The sequence below is a fragment of the Arachis stenosperma genome, chromosome 1 (assembly GCF_014773155.1).
Source record: "Arachis stenosperma cultivar V10309 chromosome 1, arast.V10309.gnm1.PFL2, whole genome shotgun sequence".
NCBI lineage: Eukaryota > Viridiplantae > Streptophyta > Magnoliopsida > Fabales > Fabaceae > Arachis > Arachis stenosperma.
In genome coordinates, this window is record NC_080377.1 from 119,843,971 (window position 1) to 119,866,217 (window position 22,247).

The following is a 22,247-nucleotide window of genomic DNA, read 5'->3' on the forward strand; positions in this document are numbered from 1 at the left end:
AGTTGAGTTAATCATATAAAAATATGCAATACTAGTGGAATAGAACTATAGAAGTGAATTGATTTTGTCCTTTGTTTTTGTTTTTGTTTTGATCCTATCAATGAAGTATAAATATATAGTGGGTATTACCCCAACTAGGACCATAACTGATCATTATTTAGAGTGGGTCATTACGAGAAATTCTCGATCACCGAAAAAATTTTGAAAAAGAATCAAATAAAAAAAATATAAGATAAAAAAATATTATATTTAATTTAAAATTTTAAGATGTCAAATTAATAAATTTTTTATTTTATAAATTTTTTATTTTTTTTTAATATTTTTGAAGAATAAATTGATAAATAAAATTATAAAAATTTACATTTTAGACAGATTAATTTTTAAAAAAATTATTAATAAAATTATTCAAAATAATAAATGTAGACAAATTAATTTAAATTAAAAATTTTTATTCTAGTTATAAAGACTACTTTAAAATAATATATTTATATTTATTATCTTAAAAAATTTTATTAATATTTTTTTAAAATTAATCTATTTAAAATATAAATTTTTAAAAATTTATTTATTATTTTACTATTTTTTTAATATGAGACTAATTTTATATATTCCTCCCACTTACAACATTATCATTTAGCCTATAATGTTTATGGTCAAGTCAATAAGGCATAAGCTATCCCCAAAGGAAGGGGTATGAAGTTGCCAAGACAATAGCAAATGGAAATGCACAGGAATCTTTTTTTTTCTCATGGCTTAATGTGTGAACAATAATGGGTGTTATTGGACAAACACGTGGGACAACGTTGTTCACTCAAGATTTGTGCTCCATCATTATATGAAGGCCTTAAAAATTATATAATTAATAATTTAATATAATATCCTATATCTTATGTCTATGTTTGATTGTTTGGTTTACATACTACTTTTTATGAGATATTTCATTGGTAATGGACACACCAACAAGAGCCAAAAGGACCAACAAAATAAAAAAAGTCAACTCAGCATCAAACAACAACAAATATTTGTAGAACCCACTGGCCCCTTATTGTGAAATATTATTAGTAAATAGCATTAATAATTTGATTATAGATTCTAAACTTAAATGGTTAAAATTAAATGAGCGAGTTTAACACTACAGAGTAAACCGAATATAACTTTTCCGAGTAAAGGAAAAGTTAATGAGCAGACTTTAGATAAAAATTGTGACCATTAGAATCTCTATTACATCATCAGCTATTAAAGATAACAGATAATGCTTTTTTTTTTTTTTTGCGGATCCCATTATTAAATCATTAACCTCAAGTTAAACCATTATACTTACAAGGAGCGTACCATAATAGAGAATTCCCTATAATATTATTATAATTGTGATAGCAATTACCTCAATTGAAAGCATAATAATACCAACAAAGTCATAAGTTCATAATAATATTGATTGAGGAAGGTGAAGCACAAGATGTGAAAGTGACAAAGTGATTTAAGGGTAGGGCATAGGGCACAAAGCATAGCAAGTGGCACAAAGAAGGGCATGAGTGAGTGAGGTACAAAACATTTCCAGCTATGTCTCATCAATACTCAATAATGCCCACTGACAGATAACAACTCAGACTTAGTTTCATGTCATAAAAGTAAAAACACAACGAACATGCAATTTTTATGGTTCAATTTAGGTTTCGTTGGTTCTTAAATTTTTGTTGACTGTCCACAGTTATAATGTTTTCCGAATAGATTCTTGCCTTGCATTCTGCCACATCACAAACGAACGGTTTGGCATGTTTCATGTTATTGTTAAATAAGTTCACATATGCATCCATATAAGAGTGGCAAACGGGCCTAAACCCGTCGGGTCAGCACGCATAATCCGCCAAAAAAGGCGGGTTAGGCTGAAAAATCGGGACCTCCAAATAGCAAAAGTCTGCCTAATCCGCACCGCGTAAATTGCGGGCTTTGGCGGGGCGGAGCGGGCTTCCCCGCCAAGCTAAGATTTTTTTAGTGAGGGGGTATTTTTGTAATTTTTTTGCCAAAATCTAACTTCCTCCAACCTAATTTACAAGAGTATGAAGATAAAAATTGAGTGTTTTGAATTATGTTTATGTTATTTTGGAAACAATATTTATAATTATGTTTTGGATTATGTTTATTTTGCTTTGGAGAGAATATTTATACTTATATTTTGAATGAAAATTTGGTTTATAATTATATTTATTAAATATTTATAATTACAAAGACTTTAATGTTTGTGAATATAAAAAATATAATTTTTTTATGCCAGTAGAAATTATAAATCTATTAATATGGTTGTGAAATTATATATATTACTTAATAGTTAATAATAAAAAAAAAAGATGAGTTTTGGCGGGCTTAGCCCGCCAGCCCGTCAGCCCGCAGTTAGACGGAGCGGGCTAGGATTCTAGGACCGCCTCACTAGACGGGGCGGGACAGGCCAGCCCGCCAAAGGACGAGCTTCTGACGGGACGGGGCGGGCTTCCCCGCTTGCCACCCCTACATCCATGCCACCTCATAAATTAACCAATTTAAAATCTAGAGAACCATTTTGACCCAATCCCTAACGACCCCTATGTATAAAGGGACCATGTCATGAAATCTGTTCTACTTTTTTTTTTTTTTTCATTTTCTATCTTGAACTTGCTAACAAAAAAAGGTTCAAGTATGAGTAGCTGAAATTAGACTTCTCAAGTTCTTATAAATTGAGTATACTTTTAAACGATTTATAACTAAAAAGAAAATCTAAGAGCCAATCTAAAAATTAATATAAAATGTAGAGACTAAAGACTAAAACCTTTTTTTTATCGGTGGTTTGGTCTTGTTCTAAACCATTTTTGGAATGGATTTATAGAAACAGGGCCTTCCTCTGGTTACCTTTGGGAATTGGCACCTTGGACAAAATCCAGGTAAATGATTCAAAACTTATTTATTTCGATCTAATTCAGGCTATATTTTAATAAAAAACCAAGTTATTACAATCGTAATACGGTAAAGTTTATTTTTTAACATTAAAATTTGTTAAAAATTTTAAAAATACTTTAAATTTCATTTTGTTTTAATTTTGTCTCAAAAAATTTTTATTCATATCAAATGACTAAGTTTTTAAAAAATTAAAGACTAATTCAACAACAATTTTACAAAAACAATTAAATCAGACATAATTATTATACATTATTATTAGATTAGTTTTAAATTTTTTAAAATTTAACTGTTAAAAATATATTTGATACAAATTAAAAACTGTTAAAATAAAATGGAAACAAAATAAACCTTAAGAACACTTTTAACATTTTTGAAAATTTTAGAAAAAAAAATACCCTTTATCCTACATAATATTTGTTCTTTTCGGTGAAAAAAAATACAAGCTAGGTTTATAATACGTAAATTAAAATGTGGCGAAACATATTTTTTAAAAAATTGCATGCCTTATGCTCCCTTTAGGTATTTGGAAAAAGTAGTTACCCCTCGACAAAAACAATATCCTCCAAAAGTAACAGCAGCTCAATACAGAATAACGAATTCACGCAAGGGAATGAGAGAAATCATGTGTAGCTAAGGTAACAAGGTTCAAGTGGTTGATCAATCGGTTGAATGCAATTTGTGTATCGCACGTCATTTTTCACTTACCATGTATCAACCAACCATACAGATAGCATAGATACCAAGCTAGAATTGATAAATTTAAAAGGATAACACTTGGTCATTCACAAACATAATCTTAAAGGAAATCCAAAATTGATCATATCTTTATATGATAATCTTCCAGGAATCAGTTTTACTAACTAATAAGATAACATTATCCTTCAACAAAAAACTGAATCAAATCTCAAATTCCAGCAAATGCCTTCTTTGCACCACTTGAAGATCCAGCTGGGATCACTTTCAACACATTGAACCTCACCGTCTTTGAAAGTGGCCTGCATAGATAGCAACATGCAATCAACACATATATACAATAGGCAAAGACAAGATCTTCAGGTTAATACATAAAACCCTAAAACCTTACCTGCATTGGCCAATAATAACATGATCTCCTTCCTTCACACGGAAGCAGGGTGATATATGTGCAGGAATATTCGAATGTCTTTTCTCGTATCTAAATAAATAAATAAGCAAACAAAGCAAAATTCGATCATTATTTACATCTCTTCAGGTGTCCACATACGGAACAACAACAACAAGCATGAAAAAACTAGGCACCTAAAAGTACAAAAGGATAATACCTCTGATACTTCTTGATAAAATGAAGATAATTCCTCCTAACAATGATAGTCCTATTCATCTTAGCACTGTGACAAGTTCCAGCTAAGATTCGGCCACGGATGGAAACAGTTCCGGTAAAGGGGCATTTCTTGTCAATATAGGTTCCTGTTTTGGAGAAAACACAAATCAAAATCAGCTGTATAAGAGGCACGGGTAAAAGCATTTAGATAGGGCAAAATAGCCATGTCTTTTGATGAAAGACAAGGACTTTGTTATGAACAAATACCACCGAAACGAACAAGAGATTTGACATTTTGACTAGACATATCAAGAACCATCAGATTCTCACTCATTAAAAATTTGGATCCTAAAATAATCTGGACTCATGAACATTATTCTGTTTGCTAGATTATAACTATTTTTCAACACTATTTGCAAAATACAGCACCCGGAGATTTAAGCTTTTACCCTAATTATGTGCATATAATACATTTAATAATCGTTGGACATATACATTGACCACATCATACTCGACTATTAAGAGTGTATGAGATACCTTCAATGGCATCCCTGGGAGTCTTAAATCCAAGGCCAATGGATTTCCAGAAACGGTTTCCACCCTTTCCGGGCCTCTTTCCCTTCCCACTTTTCTTCGAGCTGAGAAGATACGCAACACAATGAACCATTCAGAATCAACATCAAAACCAGAACAGAACACTACAAAACCGTTTAAAAAAGAAAAGACAATTTTGTGTGATAGAATACCATAGAAACACTTTAGGTTGCTTGAGAAAAGCCTTCTCGGTCTGCAATTGACAATTTCAAACAAATAAATGGAAGATCCAAAGGAAGCAACAGAATTCAGAACTATCGATGAAAACGAACTGGGAAAGAGGAAAATAAAGACTAGAAAGAAGTTAGTTACTTGTTCAGCCATTGTGACGAGTGAAGGGGGTTAACGGCGAAAGTTGCAGAGTCGCAGAATGAGAGCGGCACTCAGAAACCCTAATCTGTACTCACTTCTCAGTTCTCACTCTGTTTCTTCTTTCATCAGAGAATCTTCATTTTGTTTTGATTTTCTTATAGTGGGCCTTAAACTTGGTTTGAATTCTAAGCCCAAAACGGAACTTTTTGGATACTCCATCATTATGGTCCTTAACTGATATTACAAAAATCCCCACTAAACATTACATTCACGAACATTACTGAATATTTTGGCCAAAAAAAAGAAAAAACATTACTGAATAAAAAATAAATCGCATTAACCAACTTGAATACATCGCATTCACAACAGAAATCTATTATATCTCTCTAATTTAATAATTTTATAATTAAGATGTGTCACATATCATTCTCTTATTATAATTGAAATCAAATTTTTTTCTCTAAAATTAAAAAATTCTCCTTCCCTCTTTGCTAATTTTACAACCAAAATGTACGAATCAAATCTTTCCCTCTAAAATTAAAGAATTCTCCCCTCCTCTCTCTTCTTTTCTCTATTTCTCTTATTCCTTCAACCACGCTATCTATTTTATATATCATTATCAATATCAATGACTAATTATTAATTTGACTATTAAAATGTGTAACATGACATTCTTTAATTGCATTAAAATTAAAATTGAAATATATTATGTATCATATATTACTATCTAATTTAATAATCAAATGTATCACATGACACTCTCTTAATAAAATTAAGAGAAAATATTTTTTTTTCAAAATTAATAAACTCCCTTCCTAAATTCTCTCATCTACCTCTCTCCATTTTTCTATTTCTCTCTACTATTTTTACTCTATATAGAATTTATATTTTATATTAGAAATTTGACAAATTAAAATATGTCATCCGACATTTTTTTACAATTAAAATAAAATTTTTTCTTCCAAAATTAGCAAACTTCTACTCTCACTTTCATTCTTCATCTTTATCTTTCTCTCTCTTTTCTCTCATTCTCTATTTTTTTCTATCTTTCTCTTTTACAGAAAATAAAATTAACAAAATAATATAATTTAAATAAAAAATATTATTATTATTATTGTTATTATATACATAATTTTTTATTTAGTTTTAAATTTTTACCGTTTATCTTTCTAATCTATATTTTTATTTCTCTTCTTTTAAATATTTATTACATATAATTTAGAGAGAATACTAATGTTATAATTAAAAGTTAGAATCAAGATTTAATTATTTTAAAAAATTAATTTTGAGTTAATTTTATAACTATAAGTATAATTTTTTTTATGCTAATATCTAATTATAATTTTATATACATATAGAGAAAAAATATTTTTTTTAAATAGCTAGTATAAAAATTAATTATTTTTATTTGTACAATAGACTTAACAATTAACACCTAATTAAATGTAAAACTATACACGTTAAATTGTTTTAAATGTTAAAATTAATTATTAATTATTAATAAAAAAATTAGACTTTTACATATAAAAATAATAACTAAAAATCTTATTATTTGATTTTTTATCTATAGATACCTTGATCTTTTTAGTAAGAGATTTTTGTCAACTTACGATTTTTTTATAAAAGTAGTATGATTTTATAAATTTTTTGTGTTATGCATAATCTATATTGTTAGAACAAAATGGACCATAATTTTAAAAAAATTATATTACCGTAATATTATTATGAATAAAAATATTAGTGAGGTTCTATTTTCTATGTCAAGATAAAAGAATACTTAATAGTTGATTATGGTAAAACTTCTTGAGCTATAGATTTTATCATATTTTCACAACCACCTAGGGGCGGAGCTACATACTTCTACATACTGCAAAAGGGGGACAACAGTCTCTCTAATTTTAATTTTTTACATGTAAATTATATATAAATTTTAATTTAATTCTCTCAAAAATTTATTTTAATATTATTTTATTGTATAAATAATTTTAACTCCCTCTAATATTTCTTCTAACTCCATCCCTGCAACCATCCTATATTACAAAATGAAAGAAAAGTGTGTAATAAATGATAATAATTGTTACGAGTGTTCAAAAACCAGTTAGATTAGTTAATGTGGAGTTGTTATACGAGTTTAAATTGGAAAAAGTAATTGGATACCAAATAGGACAACTAAGGTTGATAATAGTATACAAGAATCGAATAACTTTCCGACTGAAAAAAAAAAACCAAACACTATGACAGACTTGTTTAGAAGAAATAAAAATTTGTGACGAGTGTTACATGTACTCATTTTTCCGACCAAACCAACTCATATATTGCTTGCACCGAGAAAATGTTTAATGTTGAGTTTGAAGGAAGAAGTTGTAAATTATAAGTGGAAAATTGTCTCAAGTTTGAAAGGCATATAAAAATTGAGCTTTATATGATGGGCGATCCCAATTGTAAAATAAAATTCTATTCTCAATATTGCACAGCATGATGCCGCTTTAAGACAAGCGAATCTTCTTATAGATATCTGAGTACAGCTCAAAGTTGAATGAGGACTGAGATGGACACAAAATACCAAATTGACATCAACACATCCGCCCTGAATTCTGATGGTTACGATCACAATCTTCCACAACTGCATCATGTACATTATCCTCTCCATCACTCCATCTGCATCATCAAGCCATGTCAAAATTGTAAGAACAAATTTCCAAACTTGCACTGATATAATAACAATTACAAATAGACAGCCAAGAAGACCCAGGTTCCCTTCTCTCTGTATTAGAAAGAAATAGAAAGAAAACCTTTTGGCGTTTAGAATCAGGGGGGCTTGGATCTGAACCATTCCGCCTTCGTGATGTCCCTGCATCAGTTTCCACCTGAAAACACATCCACTTGTCAGCAGTAAGCTCGTTGTTTAGGGGAGAGGATTTTACAATAACTTTCACAGCTATATTCCAAATGTGCAACAAAGCCAAGAAGTTCTCATTATGGTTGAGGAAAGTTGACTTAAGTAAATTTAAATTGCAATAGAATCAAGTAACCTGTGATGAAGAATCCTGAGCTGCTTGTTCCTCTGAAGGATTTCTTCCAGAGCCTGTTTGTTGAGACACGAGGGGAATGATTTCGCGGAGTATGTTTGACAAAAACCTTCCTTCATCACTAACTCTAGGTTCAGCTTCAGGGGCCTGAGCTGCCCTTGCTGTTGCAGCTTGCTCTGGGGTAGAACCTGAATTTGTTCCCTGTAAATTCAAGTCTTCAACATGAATTTCTCCCCCAGGAAACAGTGTCCTTATAAACTGAAGAACACTATTTGGTATCTGTCGCTCAGACTCCTGATTATTCTGGGCCCCACCAGCTGCTAGGATATTGATATTCACCACACGGGAATTCGAGCTTGTGGTAGGAGTTGATGAGGATCCTACAATGAAGTGCAATAACAAATTGCACAATCAAATTAAGCCTGAATATATCAAAAGCTAAATTTAATACAAGTCACTATATTACTAAAAGCTAAATGAGGAACATATTTTGTGCCAAAGTGATGAACCAAAGAATATAAAAGCATGCATTTATAATGTAATCGATTTTTTTAAGATATATGGTTAGGATTGTAAAACAAACAAATACAAGAGTTAGAGTGTAGTCCTTTTTCCCATTCCTAAAACAGTATTTTATACATATGACAATGAATAAGCTAAAATTCTTTGATGCATGACTTCAACAAAATAATAGTGATTCACACCATCATTGCACAAAATCAATGTGTAGAGTACTCTCAAATTTGGAATAATTCAAGCAGGAAACAGAAGTAGGAAGCATATAAAATTAAGTAGAACGATATATTCAAGTATCTAATAATAGTAAGCATCAAGTTGGGGAGACATGCTATTCATATCAATGAGCCAAAAGACTTGATTGCAATGTCAAACTGTATACACGTCCTGGAAGGGAAGCAATGATCAGTTGCAGAAGTACAATGTTACCATTCCTTGCAGAATCTTCGTTTTGCCTTTGCAATGTGTTTTCATGACTAGACTGTTGCACAGCATGATGCTGACTAGCTGGTTGAGATCCTTGTTCACTATTTCCATGCCCTGAAGATACCTGTTGAAATCTCCCGAGAACCGGATAGTAAACCCCTATAGAATTACCAGATGGTTCTGAAGGTGGACGACCTAAAGAACCTGGTACTGTTGCAACCATGGTTCTAATTGGCACAATCCTTACTCCTTGCTCCCCAGCACCAGCCACATCTGAACGCCTTGAGGCTGCCTGATTAGCAGGACCTTCACCTTGATTTCTTTGTACTGAAGCAGGCTGTGTATCAGCACGTTCTTCTTGACTGGCATTTGGTGTGGCTGTTGAGACCCCTAACATAAGAAACAAAGTTAGCTAGAGGCCCAGAGCAGTATACAAAGCAACAGGACTTAAAAAGGACAGCCTATTGCACAAGCATCCCGCATTACGCAACAGGACTTAGAAAGGGCAGCCCATTGCACAAGCATCCCGCATTACGCAGGGTCTGGGAAGGGCCGCACCAAAGGTAGAATAAACTAATGTTGTGCACCTCGTCGTATCTGTATATCAATCCGCCTTGGGAAAAAACTTGAACCAAGTCCACTACCTAAACTTGCATTAGACTGAGCAGTTCCTATGGGGACAGTACCAAAGTTCGCTCCAGGTTGAAAAGGAAGAGGCTGGAAGCATAAATTTCAATAAGTAACAGGAGAGTAGTTTTCTTTACAAAGAAGACAGCAGAGTGAGTACAACCTGAACCATGATATGGTTAGGACCAGACGGAGATACGAAAACTGCAGGCCCACCATTAACTACAGCTTCAGACTAAACAGGAAGATAGGGTCAGCAGCACAAACTGATAGTTAACCAATAAGATGCCAGTGATGGGAAACCAAACATACCGGACTTTGACCCAAGCGCAATGTCATGGTTGTGCGGCCAAGCTCAAGGAATAATGCACCCAGGTTATAGAACAGAACTCCAGTCCTCAAAGCCCTAGACTGAATGCTTGACCGCATCAAATGATCAGTTACATTTGCCTGATTCTCCAGGTGTCTTGCAAGTTGCTGTGGAAGTATGTAACAAACTTACAGCAATTTGTTCAACACAAAATGTGATAAATAAAGCTTACAAACTGATACTTCAAGAATAAAAGCAGAAAAATGCAAAGAATAAACCCTTCTATAATTGGCTAGGTAATCAATACAGAATAAAACTATAAGGAGATGCTTTAAAACGCACAAGTAGGCATTCCCCAGCTTGTTCAATCATCATTCGTCTGGTAGATAGCATGACTTCTGCCAAGGATGCAGGTGATGTAAGTGCTTCTGCTGTTGAACCCAATCGTGACGAAGCAGACCCCATTTCTTCATTCCTATGAGCCTCAGCTGCTTGGACATTATTGCCCCCTTCTCTGACTGCAAATACAATAAATTTCATTATTCTCAGGGAAACAACCACATGACAGGAGCCAAAACAGGAGACTATGAAATGTAACATGGTATGCTCACCAATTGCATCAAATTCGTGACTTATATGACTCAGAAATTGGGATAGTGTTGTCAAAGAATCGGGAATAACCTACAGGCACATGAGAAAACATATGAAGCAGAAGTTGGTTTTTAGGGTTTAATTAGACTAAAGCTTTTAGCACCTAGAGAGAGAGACTCAAATTTCAAATCTACAAAATTATCTATATCTAAGCAAAGCAAAATAAGGAACTTAGCCATACAGGAGGCTGCAAAGATCCCAAAGAAGCTGCTGCTGGATGTACAAAGGTATTACGCGACCTATCTGATGAATACCGCAAACCAGTTTGTTCAGGCTGAGGATGGGATGAGTCTGAAAGACCACTGGAACCTGAAGTTCTTCCAAAGCCTTGGGAGTCATGCTCCTTCATCCAAGCCAGCACCCCAAGATGTTATGTCATAGTTCATCAGATAAATAGATAGAGACATATGCTTATATGAGCTTGAAACACTAAGTAAACCTTCTTGGTTTCAATAAAGAGAAGTTCTTTGATGAGAAAGGGAAGAAAAGAATTTTTATTTATCATTATCATTATTAACAAGAAAAAAAAAAAAAAGAGGCCAACTAACATAGATTCAATTACCCTGACATCAATCCCTTCAACACCACTTCCGAAGTTTGGAATTCCAATAGAGCCTAGTACAGCAGAAACAATCTGCAAGGGAGTAAGAAGAATAAAGCAATTGTAAACAAGATAAACTGTCAAATCTGCAGGCTTTCTCATCTTATTTAGAACATACCCTACTGAATTCAGGAGTAACTCCATCTCCCTGAACAGGTACATTGAAAGTTTCAATGACTACACCCGGGGATATTTGACTACTGTGGCCATGACTTGTGCTTGAATTTGGGTCAGCCCCTGCAAACAGGGTTTAGGGTGGATTTGTTACGCCAAAAACAAGAGCACATAACTCAATTACGAAAAAGGGGGAAAAAAAGAAAAAAAAAACAGCATCTATTCACTTCAAACCTGAATGACCGGGCAAAAATCCTGGTAGATCAGGTTGCCTAGAAACCAGATGCAAGGTATGACCATCTTCAACATCTATTTGTGTTAGGGAAGACCCATGTTGAAGAAGAAATGACACAAAAACAACGTAGACATAGTTACAAGCAAATTTGCCCGGAGAATGAAAGCTATGAAACTAGTTTGCCAAAACCACTTATGTCTTTTAAGTCCAATCAACTTTCAAGCATAAACATCAATGGAAGGCTTATCATTTATAAATTTAAATCATAAAGAACCACATTTCATGAAATCAATATTTACCAACTAAAATTAAATGTGGCATACCAGAGAAAACTATACCCACGAGAAATCTTGTAACTTTCACATATTGGGGCACACAACCCAGAATTCATTTCTCTATGGAAAACTTATACTTAAGCTTATGAATCTGTTGTTTCTGGGACTTTCTGCCCAGAAATATCAAACTTCTAATAAGAAGACAGATGGGAAAAATGAATTCTCCAAATATTTATCAAAGCGGAAGAAGCAATGACAAAAAAATGCTATTAGGCTAAACAAAAAGCATCCTACTAGACAGGTAAAATGTTGCAAATCAACAAAGTAGAGAAGACACAGCCATTTTCAAATTATGTTGTACTATTATGTAAGTAATCCAAATCTTTTTCTTCACAGGAAACTGGGATTCTTTGTTAATGTATTATCACAAATAAAAAGCTGTCTTGCTCCCTTTTCAAAATCCTTTGGCACAAAGTAGAAAGATAAAGAGAAAGGATACGGTAAGCAGACAGGAGTTGATCGTCCTTCAGAACCTTTCCTTGGCAAATTAAGCGCTGCCGATGTGATAACACTCCAGTGACAGAAGCAATCCGTTCTTTCAGAGCAGGGACTGGCATCTATAGGACCGAGAACAATTTTAGAAGGAGCAGCAACTCGTTTAATATTAAAGCAAGTAGCTAAGTAATTACAATATGTCAGCTTAAGCATCAAGAAACTTAAGCAATTATTTAAAAAAAAAACAAACAAATGAAACTTTTTTGACAAGCTCTAACAATATTTACTTGTAGAGAGAGCAAGAAACTGGATTATATATGCAGAAATAAAACCAATGATTTTAAGAAATTGAAAAGAAATGTGAAGAAGAATTAGAGATAGTCAAGGAATTACCTGTTTATCCACTCTGAGGGTGTAAGTCTGTGAATCCAAGGTCTTGATCTTTATCTCAATAGTGGTTTCTGAACTTCCTGTGCTGTTATTGCCTGGCATCTTGTCAGTACCAGTACTTCCCATTCTCCACAAGACCACGCAGCACCTATAAAAAAAGAAAAATATCATAGGTTTTATTATCAGCACTGGTAAGTTGAATCCCCCCTTCCAATGACAAAGGTGTACATATGACCATATTGGAACATATATATACACCCTATGTACAACTACAGCTTGCTTGCCAAATGTCCATCTTCATAGGACTACAAAAGCCTTCTCACATGTAAAAGTGAGCAAATGGAAAATGGGTTATACATACAAATAAAACATTGACCTGATTCCAAAATCATCAATACCATGCATAAGGTAGATAACAAATAGAAGTTGTTCAAAACATGTGCTTAACTGCATACTGCCAGGGTTGAACTCAGATGACGAAATTATGATATAAGGGAAGAGCCCCTGCCATGAATGGGAGTTGCTTCACAAAATCATCCAACAAGGGACTTCCTCTATAAGGTTGGAAAGAGCCACCCATCCATGCTAGGGATATATACAAAACAGGCTCCTATTCCATTTAGAAGAAAACCCACTCCTAAAGCCATGCCAATAAGAGGGGAGAGTCTCCACTGAATTCTATCTCATACTCAACTCATATGGGATTTCTGCTCCAGTTCATGCATCAACTTATCAAAATAATATGCAATACTGTCAAATTCACAGCAATCCCAATAAACTTATCTTTAAACCACACTTGAACCTCAAACTAAATAAGAACATGCCCAAAGTCCAGATCATTGGGCAACCAAATACATATTGGATTCTATCACACATACGTCAAATCAGGAAAGTAACCAGTATCTAACAACTTATAACAAACAAATTTGCATTGCTTCAATAAAACCAAGTTCTGGACAAGATGCATCAGCTCCATTTTTCAAACAGGAGAAGATTCAAACCTTGGTTTATGTGGACGTAGAACAGATATGAGAAGAAAGAAGCATAATGGCTACGAGAAATAAGAAGCAAAACCCTAAAACCCTTATGATGTAAACCAACAGCTAAATCTCTAGGGAGAACTAAAAAAATCTTGAGAGGCAGCAGAAAGGTAGAGGGGTGGAATTGGGCTTGTCTATCTCCACCCAATATCATAGCTTCAATAGCGCTATAGTGCCCACGATCCACTGTAACACTGAATTGTGATGTGAAGGATGATGGTACTGTCACATACTCCGGTCACTCAGCAACAAGCCATTATCAACAACTACAAACTATGGAGCAGCTTATTTGGACATAGACATATCTCATGATCAAATGACAGCACCGCACATGATTGATGAGTTAGAGCTCAATTTGCTGTCATTAAAGGATTGAAGTTGATGAAGGAAGCACTGGCCGGGTATAAGTACGCAGCTTCCTTATTCTTTAGTTGAAGAATAATAGGGAAACTAAGCCAAGAGCTAAAGCACCTTACAGCTTCCATCAACACTCGAAAATTAGCTAAATCCGCCCCATGATCAACAGTAAGCAATACAAGTTCATCAATAGTGAAACGAATTCACGCACCCCATTACTCATTCTAAGAAATCCACAATTGGCAAGGCGATGAAGCATGGACTCACACAAAGACAGAGAAATTCCGCAATAAAAGAGAAGCAATTAATTTAAAAAAAGTACAGTGATTGTGTATAAAAGGACGTTTCAGTGGGGGGAAATTGGTGCAAAAGTAAAAAACCTAACTGCAAATTAACAGCAAACAGAAGAAGAAGCAGTAGCAAGCGAAGGTTGGGATCCTGATTGATGGAATCAGAAATGAAAAACAGAGAAGCAAGAAGAATCACAGCAGAGTAATATTTGGCATACGAAGATAAAAAAGGAAGCGCGAAATCGGAATAGCGAGAAATAAAAGAAGGGAAATCGAAGGAGGAAAGTGCATACCTTTGGGGTTTGAGTGAGAGGAGAGAGTGAAGTGGCAGTGGTGTTGAGAGAATTAGGGTATCTGGATTGAAGTTGAAGGAGAACAAGAGTTGGAAGGTGATGAAGCTTTGGCGCTTTCACCGCTTAGTCAGGCTCAGGTGTTCACACACCCCAAACACAAAAGCCAGAGTGCACGCGATTCTATCATGCATCTCCCGCACTGGATTACTCCCATACTTTAGCAATTTTCAAATAAATTAAAGGATGTCTAAAAATAGTATGTTCTTGTATATTGTATATGATAAAGGATATCTTAAAAAATTGTATGTCGTATTTCTCTCAATTCTCATTATTATATATATGCAATAGATAACAAATAATAAATAAAAAAATATCTAAAAGTGATACCTTTAAACAACAAAATATGTTTAACATTTTAGCTCTTTACAATCAATACATTGGAATTTGGAAGTAAAGATTCACATATAGTTAATAGGACGAATAAATTAAGAGTAGTGTTTTATATATGAGGCATGCTATACATATAAGTCTTTTTGGTTTACAAGTCTTACAAGTCCAATAAAATACATACATTACACTTAATTAACGCATTACACACTTTCACATTCAAGAGTAAATAAAACGCACGTTATTCAACAACTTCCTGTTTCCAAAGCGCGCTACTCACCATGCATTATGAACGACTCTTCTTCTTCTTCCTTCATGAAAACAATTTTCTTACCAAATTTGAAGATAATGGAACTTCAGAAATACACACAAACGATTACATAAATACACCCCAACGATTACAGAAATGCACCCAAAGGATTACAGAAATACACTCAAACGGTTACAGGAATTCACCCAAACGATTATAGAAATACACCCAAAGGATTACAGAAATACGCCCAAAGGATTACAAAAATACACCCAAAGGATTTAAGAAATACACCCAAAATTTGTTGAAGTACACCTTATGCATATTTCAAAACTCTTTTTCTTTCTCCTCCTCATCTTCTGCTGCTTCTTCTTCTTCAAAAACGATTTCAGATCTTGATGTAAAAAAAAATAGAAATCGAGAATAACGAAGAAAGAAAACAGAGAGAAAAACATGTAAATGAAGAAGAAAAACAGAAAGATAAAGAAGAACGTGCAGCAAGAAGAAGAAGAAGGAGAAAGAGAATGCAAGAAACGAAAGAGGAAGAGGAAGAAGAACTTGTAAGAAGAAGAACGAGAAAGAGAAAGCAAGAAATGAAAGAAAAGAAGAAGAAGAAAAAGAGGAAGAGTAAGAAGAACGTGCAGCAAGAAGAAGAAGAAGGAGAAAGAGAAGGCAAGAAACGAAAGAAAATAAGAAGAAGAAGAGGAAGAGGAAAAAGAAGAACGTAGACCTTGCATCGCATTTTTTGGGTTTATTCGTTTATTAACTTGTAAAGCATACAAACCCTAATGACTTGTATGCAGAGCTTTTCTCTTTAATGACTTGTATGCAGAGCTTTTCTCTTTATATATATATATATATCATAACATACCAAAATCCACTTATATAATGTGCGCATAAAATTATATTGTTCTTTTTTATATTTTATATTCTTCTTTCTCCTTTTCATTCTTCTTCTCCTTCTTTGCGTTTCTCTTCCCTTTTCTTTACGTGTTTCATTTTCATGATTTTTTTTTTTATTACTGTTGTTACCATTTTTTTCCCTTGTCCTCTTTCTATTAATTTTGCAACATATGTATTTTTTTTCTTTTTTGTTTGATTTTTTCCTCTCAAGAAAAATTATGAGAATATGAAATTAGAAGGTAAAAAAAAAGCAGCAGAAAATGAGAAGGAGGAAAAGGAAGAGTTTTGAATTATGCAGAACTTATCAGCACACAAATATCTTCGTGTTACACCCAATTTTACTGCAAATACATAAAAATATTTTATCTAATGCTGCATTTTTTTCTTCTTCTTTTTTTCCTTATTTTTTCTTTCTTTTAGTTGAATGAATGTAAGTTCATCATCTTCCAAATAATTTTGCAGCATTATGTGTTTCTTCTTCTTCTTCTTTGTTCGATTTTTTTAATTCTTGTTAAGAGAGTAAAATAAGAAGAAACTTGAGAAGGTAAAACAAAAAGAAAAATATTATTAAGAAAAAAGAAGAAGAAGATGGTGATGATGATGATGAAAAAAAGAAGCAGCAGAAGATGAGGAGGAGAAAGAGGAAGAGTTTTAAATTATGCAGACCTTATCAGCACACATACACCAAAAATTCTTAAATAATACACTCAAATATCTTTGTGGTACACCCAAATATCTTTGTATTACACCCAAATTTACTGTAAATACAAAAAAATATTTTCCTCTAATGCTGTATTTTTTTCTTCTTTTTTTTTCCCTTGTTTCTTTCTTTCTTTTAGTTGAATGAATGTAAGTTCATTCTCTTCCAAGTAGTTTTGTACCATTATGTGTTTCTTCTTCTTGGTTTGATTTTTTTTGTTTTTATTCTTGTTAAGAGAGTAAAACAAGAAGAAACTTGAAAAGATAAAATAAGAAAAAAAAAGATGAATAAGAAAAAAGAAGAAGAAGAAGAAGAAGATGATGATGATGATGATGATGATGAAAAGAAGAAAAAGAAGCAGCAGAAGATGAGGAGGAGGAAGAATGAGAGTTTTGAATTATGCAGAACTTATCAACATACATACACCGAAAATTCTTAAACAATACACTCAAATATCTTCGTGTTACACCCAAATATTTTCGTGTTATACCCAAATTTGCTGCAAATACAGAAAAATATTTTATTTAATACAAAACTTTTGCATTACATTCAATTCAAACCATCAACGATGAACAACAATTTTCACAAACAAAAACAACATTATTCACCTACAGAGTCATAAACTACTAACGAACTAGAATCGAATCACACCTCAACTACTTAATTGCGATTCAAAACAATAATTAATTTTGTTTCAGTTCAATTGACAATTTGAACTTGAATTATTCATTATCTTCAATAATGAGATAACTGATGATGGAAGAGAATAAAGAAAAGAAAGAAGGAGAAGAAATTCCAATGAAAAAGAAGGAGGAGGTGGCGTTAGTGATGACGATAACGAAAGAAAAAAATAACGAAGAAGAATGTGGACACATAAATATAAATGACTTGTATAAACTTGTATCGAAAAATGATTTATATGTGGAGAATAATTAATAAATTAAATAATCATGTAATAATTATTATCTATCAATTTTATATAAAAATAATTATATTTGAATCTTCATCTAAGTTGGAACTTTTAAAAATTAGTAGACAATGGTATGTTTCAAAACATGGTGACACAAGATTGTTGTGCATAGTGGTTTTGATTTTTGAACGAGAGCAAGTTTGTGATGGCTCATGGTTAACCATACCTGCTTAATTGATTGGAAATGAGTTCCAACCAACGGCTCAGTTTTTTCAATATTGGACATGCGGATGAGTTGTGCAGAGATATGGCATATGGGGGTGTTAGACAATGGTGTGGGGCAGCTTTTTCTGATCCATAGCAGGAGGGGAGTCGGACCGAGCGATTGGCTTGCGCGGGAGTAAAAGTTGAAATTGTGGATGGGAATCGTAGGGTCCGATTCCAAGTTTATTTATTTTGTGTATGAAAGTGGAATCGCAGGGTACGTTTGGGGGGTTTTTTTTTTATGCATGGGCTCGTTGGGTCCGTTTGGTGGGAGAGGTGAATTTTTTTTTTTTCATGGAGTCGTTAGGTCCGTTTTGTGGGGAAATTTTTTTTTTCTATGGAGTCGCTGGGTCCGTTTTGCTGAACAAAAAAAAATTAAATTTTTTTAGTAGGATTCGGCGGATCCGATTTGTATATATATATATATATGTGTGTGTGTGTTTTGGAAACTCGGATGCACTCCTCATATCTGATTCCTCTTTGTTGTTCCGCGTCTTCTTCCCTTCTTCCTCCCCCTGTTTCTCTTCTACTTCTCATTGCGTCTCTGTGATTTCATTTGAACTCCAAGAGTAAATGAGAGTTCACTAGATATTTATGTATGAGAGTATGAAAAATGGTTGATAGAGTTACAGTTAGAGTATATTATTTTGGTCAGATTCTATTACAAACACCTGAAGGAGTGAGATTTAGTTGTGAGAAGCCGTTAGATATTGTTATTCCATTCACAATCTCATTTGAGGAGCTAAAAGGTGTGATTTGTGAGAAGATAGGTTTTCATATATCCACAAAAATATCATGTATGGTATATAGATATCCCATACCGGTATTTGGTGGTTTCGTGCAGTATCAAACCAAGTATGTAACCGACGAAGCGAGTATGCAGGAGATGTTTTCAATGTATTTTGAAAGTCGCGGTCAGATATCGGTGATAGAGTTGTACGTCGAATTCAAACAATCTGAAGTGGACCGAAATATTGAAGAGGAAGAATATGATAGTGACAGTGAGGAAGAGTTTGAAAGCAATTACGAAGCTGTTGCTCCAGAAGGAGAAGAAGATCAAGGTGACGGGGTGGTGGCTCCAAATGTGGGAGACGTTGCACATGCACTTGCAAACGAAGATCCCTTTGAGGAGCCGTCCTTCATGCGGGTTCTGGACTTGGAAGCCATGCATGCGCCGGAGTTTCCGGAATATATGAGTGCCGGTACGTATTAACATATAAATATAGAAAGTAGTAGACTTTGGGAAATAATCTATGTTGATAGATGTAAATAAGAATATAAGTCACGTGAAAATTAATTTGTGTGCATTCGTCCAAAGTTTTTTATGTGTTTATGTTTGTAGGATTTGAAAAGTGGGATGACAACATGATAGATATGAATAATATTTATATTGATGGGGATATAGGGAGCATTGACGTAGTCTTTAAGTTATTAAATGTATTTGCCTTAAATTATTTTGATTTGGCTGTCGTTGTGGTAGAAATTCCTATGGTCGCAGATGGTGAATTTGCAATCGAAATGGAATTCAGTTCTAGGGAAGCTGTTATGATGGCGGTGAAAGATTATACCATCCGAAGAGGCATAGACTACCGTGTGTATGAGTCGGAGCCGTTGACCTTCTATGCGAAGTGTACACAGTATGGATCAGGGTGTGATTGGCTTATCAGGGTTAGCATGATCAGCAGAAAGTATTGTTGGGTTATAAGGAGGTACAACGGTTCTCACACTTGTACTAGAGCCACTATTTCTCAGGATCATTCGAAGCTGGATTCGAACACAATTGCGGAAGCAATAAAGCCGTTGGTTGAGGCTGACCCGTCGATAAAGGTGAAATCAGTTATTGCGGAAGTGCAGTCGAAGTTCAATTACACCGTCAGCTATCGGAAGGCATGGTTGGCGAAACAAAAAGCAGTGGAAAAAATATTTGGCGGTTGGGAAGCATCATATGAAGCTTTGCCTATATGGTTTCAGGCCATGTGTAAGAAGGAGCCATCAGCAATCGTCCATTTCGAGACTATGTCTGCATATCAAGGTGATGAGGAAGTAACTGATATCCGGGTATTGCATAGAGTCTTCTGGAGTTATTACCCCTGCATTAGAGCGTTCAGACACTGCAAGCCAGTTGTCCAGGTTGATGGGACTCACTTGTACGGAAAGTATAAGGGTTGTTTGTTGGTCGCCGTTTCGCAGGATGGTAACAATAATATCGTCCCTATTGCGTTTGCAATTGTGGAGGGGGAGACTTCTGATGCATGGCACTTTTTCCTTAGTAACCTGCGACAACATGTTGTGACTCGGGATGGTGTGTGACTGATTTCTGACAGGCACGAATCCATCAATGCAGCTATTGCCCGGAGCAACGGAGCTTGGTCGCCCCCGAGAGCATTCCACATGTTTTGCATCAGGCATATAGAGTCGAACTTCTTGAGAAAGTTCAAGGCACCGTACCTGCAAAAACTTGTGGTCAATATAGGTAAATGTTAATAATTTGAATTTCGTTATTAACCGAGTTACCTTCCAGCAGCGTTTCTCATGAATTCTTCTCTTGTGTGGCTTTGATTGTTGTCCAGGTTATTCGAGGACGGTGCGCGAGTACGAACAGCGCTACCAGCGTTTACGTGAACGGGGCGAGGCATATACGAACTGGCTTAACCGAATCCCACGCGAACAGTACGCGTTGGCGTATGACGGTGGCTACCGCTGGGGTCACATGACGACAAACCTAGTGGAATGCATCAACTCAGTGTTGAAGGGGGCACGCAATCTTCCTATAACTGCACTTGTGAAAGCCACATTCTACAGGCTTAACGAGTTGTTCACTAGAAAAAGAGCCGAGGCGGAGTCGCGGATAACAGCTGGACATGTTTTTTCTGAGGTTGTCACGTCGAAATTGAATGCCAATCAACTTGCAAGTTCTAACATCCAGGTTAATTGCTTCGATAGGATGAATGAGGTCTTCGAGGTTCGTGAGATGCCAGCTGGAACTGAGTATGCCGTCGATCTCCGTCAACAACGATGTGACTGTGGTGAGTTTCAGGTGGATCGGATTCCCTGTCGACATGTTTTTGCATGTTGTGCGAATCAGCGACTGGATTGGCGAGTGTATGTCCACGAAGTTTACAAGATGGACTAAGTTCGGAGGGTTTACCGAGCTAGGTTTCGGCCACTGGGCAATCCCACTATGTGGCCTGTGTACAGCGGCCCTCGATTTGTCCCGAATCCGAACATGAGACGGGTGACGAAAGGTCGCCCGAGGATGACACGTTTCTTGAACGAAATGGACACACGAATGTTACGTGCTCCTAGGCGTTGTCGGCAATGTGGAGCCGAGGGACACAGCCGAAGTAGATGCCGTCGATCAGCTGGTGTAGGTCCCAGCAACCCAGGATAGTAGATTTATGCCTATCATGTTTCATTGTAGTACTTTATGGCATTTGCTTGTTTATTTTTATCCGTTTGTTTATGTTTATCGGGACATTGTTCTTTCATGAAACTTCTTTATGACACCTGAGACTTCTTTATGACCGTAGATATCAAATTAACTTATTTTCTAATTCATTAATTAATTAGTATCTATTACACTATTTAAATATATGTTAAAAAATATTAATATTAATACATATCATATAATTTTTCAATAACAAAAACAAAACAAAAATATTAATTTATAGATATTTAACAAAGTTTAATTTTGATTTTAATAATGATATGATTAAACCGTAATTAATTTAAGAAAGATTAAATATAAAACAAAAATAAATTAAATTAATATGAGTAAAGGATAAGTAAAATCACTGTTAGCAGAAACCGGTCCGGTGAAACCGATAGAAATCGGTCAAATTCGGTAGTTACCGGTTCGACCGAACCGGAACAATTTAAAATTTCCTCAAAATGGATCATCTGAGGTTCGAACCCCCACCCCTCCAGGATATAAAAGGGAGCTGCTTCCACCAGGCTAGCTTATCTATTACTAAGATTTATGCAAATTAAAATATATATTAATATTAAGTTCAAAATACAAGTACTAAACATAGATACACAACATTAACT

At 34.5% G+C, this 22,247-nt stretch overlaps 3 protein-coding genes across 7 annotated transcripts; 1 reads left to right on the forward strand and 2 right to left on the reverse strand.

The window, feature by feature from the left end:
• Positions 1–3,719: 3,719 nt before the first annotated feature.
• LOC130973335 (40S ribosomal protein S11) lies at positions 3,720–5,252 on the reverse strand. Its single transcript, XM_057897820.1, has 6 exons — positions 5,135–5,252; positions 4,975–5,015; positions 4,766–4,866; positions 4,230–4,374; positions 4,013–4,102; positions 3,720–3,923 (listed from the first exon to the last, which is right to left on the reverse strand). Exons 1-6 carry the CDS (start codon positions 5,144–5,146, stop codon positions 3,833–3,835), a joined length of 480 nt encoding a protein of 159 aa, XP_057753803.1. The 5' UTR covers positions 5,147–5,252; the 3' UTR covers positions 3,720–3,832.
• A 2,264-nt stretch (positions 5,253–7,516) lies between these two features.
• Positions 7,517–15,012, reverse strand: LOC130968664 (ubiquitin-like domain-containing protein CIP73). Of its 5 annotated transcripts, none has more exons than XM_057894084.1 (16): positions 14,784–15,012; positions 12,807–12,951; positions 12,418–12,535; positions 11,643–11,717; positions 11,413–11,531; positions 11,256–11,327; positions 10,875–11,036; positions 10,654–10,723; positions 10,385–10,560; positions 10,045–10,209; positions 9,896–9,967; positions 9,693–9,822; positions 9,109–9,495; positions 8,167–8,543; positions 7,927–8,001; positions 7,517–7,792 (listed from the first exon to the last, which is right to left on the reverse strand). In XM_057894084.1, exons 2-16 carry the CDS (start codon positions 12,927–12,929, stop codon positions 7,784–7,786), a joined length of 2,130 nt encoding a protein of 709 aa, XP_057750067.1. In that variant the 5' UTR covers positions 12,930–12,951; positions 14,784–15,012; the 3' UTR covers positions 7,517–7,783. The 5 variants fall into 5 exon arrangements, with proteins under 5 accessions (XP_057750067.1, XP_057750075.1, XP_057750060.1 ...); XM_057894092.1 differs by lacking the exon at positions 14,784–15,012 and adding an exon at positions 13,252–13,564 and having other exon boundaries at positions 9,750–9,822; XM_057894077.1 differs by lacking the exon at positions 14,784–15,012 and adding an exon at positions 13,252–13,564 and having other exon boundaries at positions 9,109–9,483.
• A 3,798-nt stretch (positions 15,013–18,810) lies between these two features.
• LOC130932681 (uncharacterized) lies at positions 18,811–21,330 on the forward strand. Its single transcript, XM_057862075.1, has 4 exons — positions 18,811–19,399; positions 19,540–20,499; positions 20,542–20,670; positions 20,768–21,330. The coding sequence occupies exons 1-4, from the start codon at positions 18,811–18,813 to the stop codon at positions 21,328–21,330; spliced, it is 2,241 nt and encodes a 746-aa protein (XP_057718058.1).
• Positions 21,331–22,247: the final 917 nt, after the last annotated feature.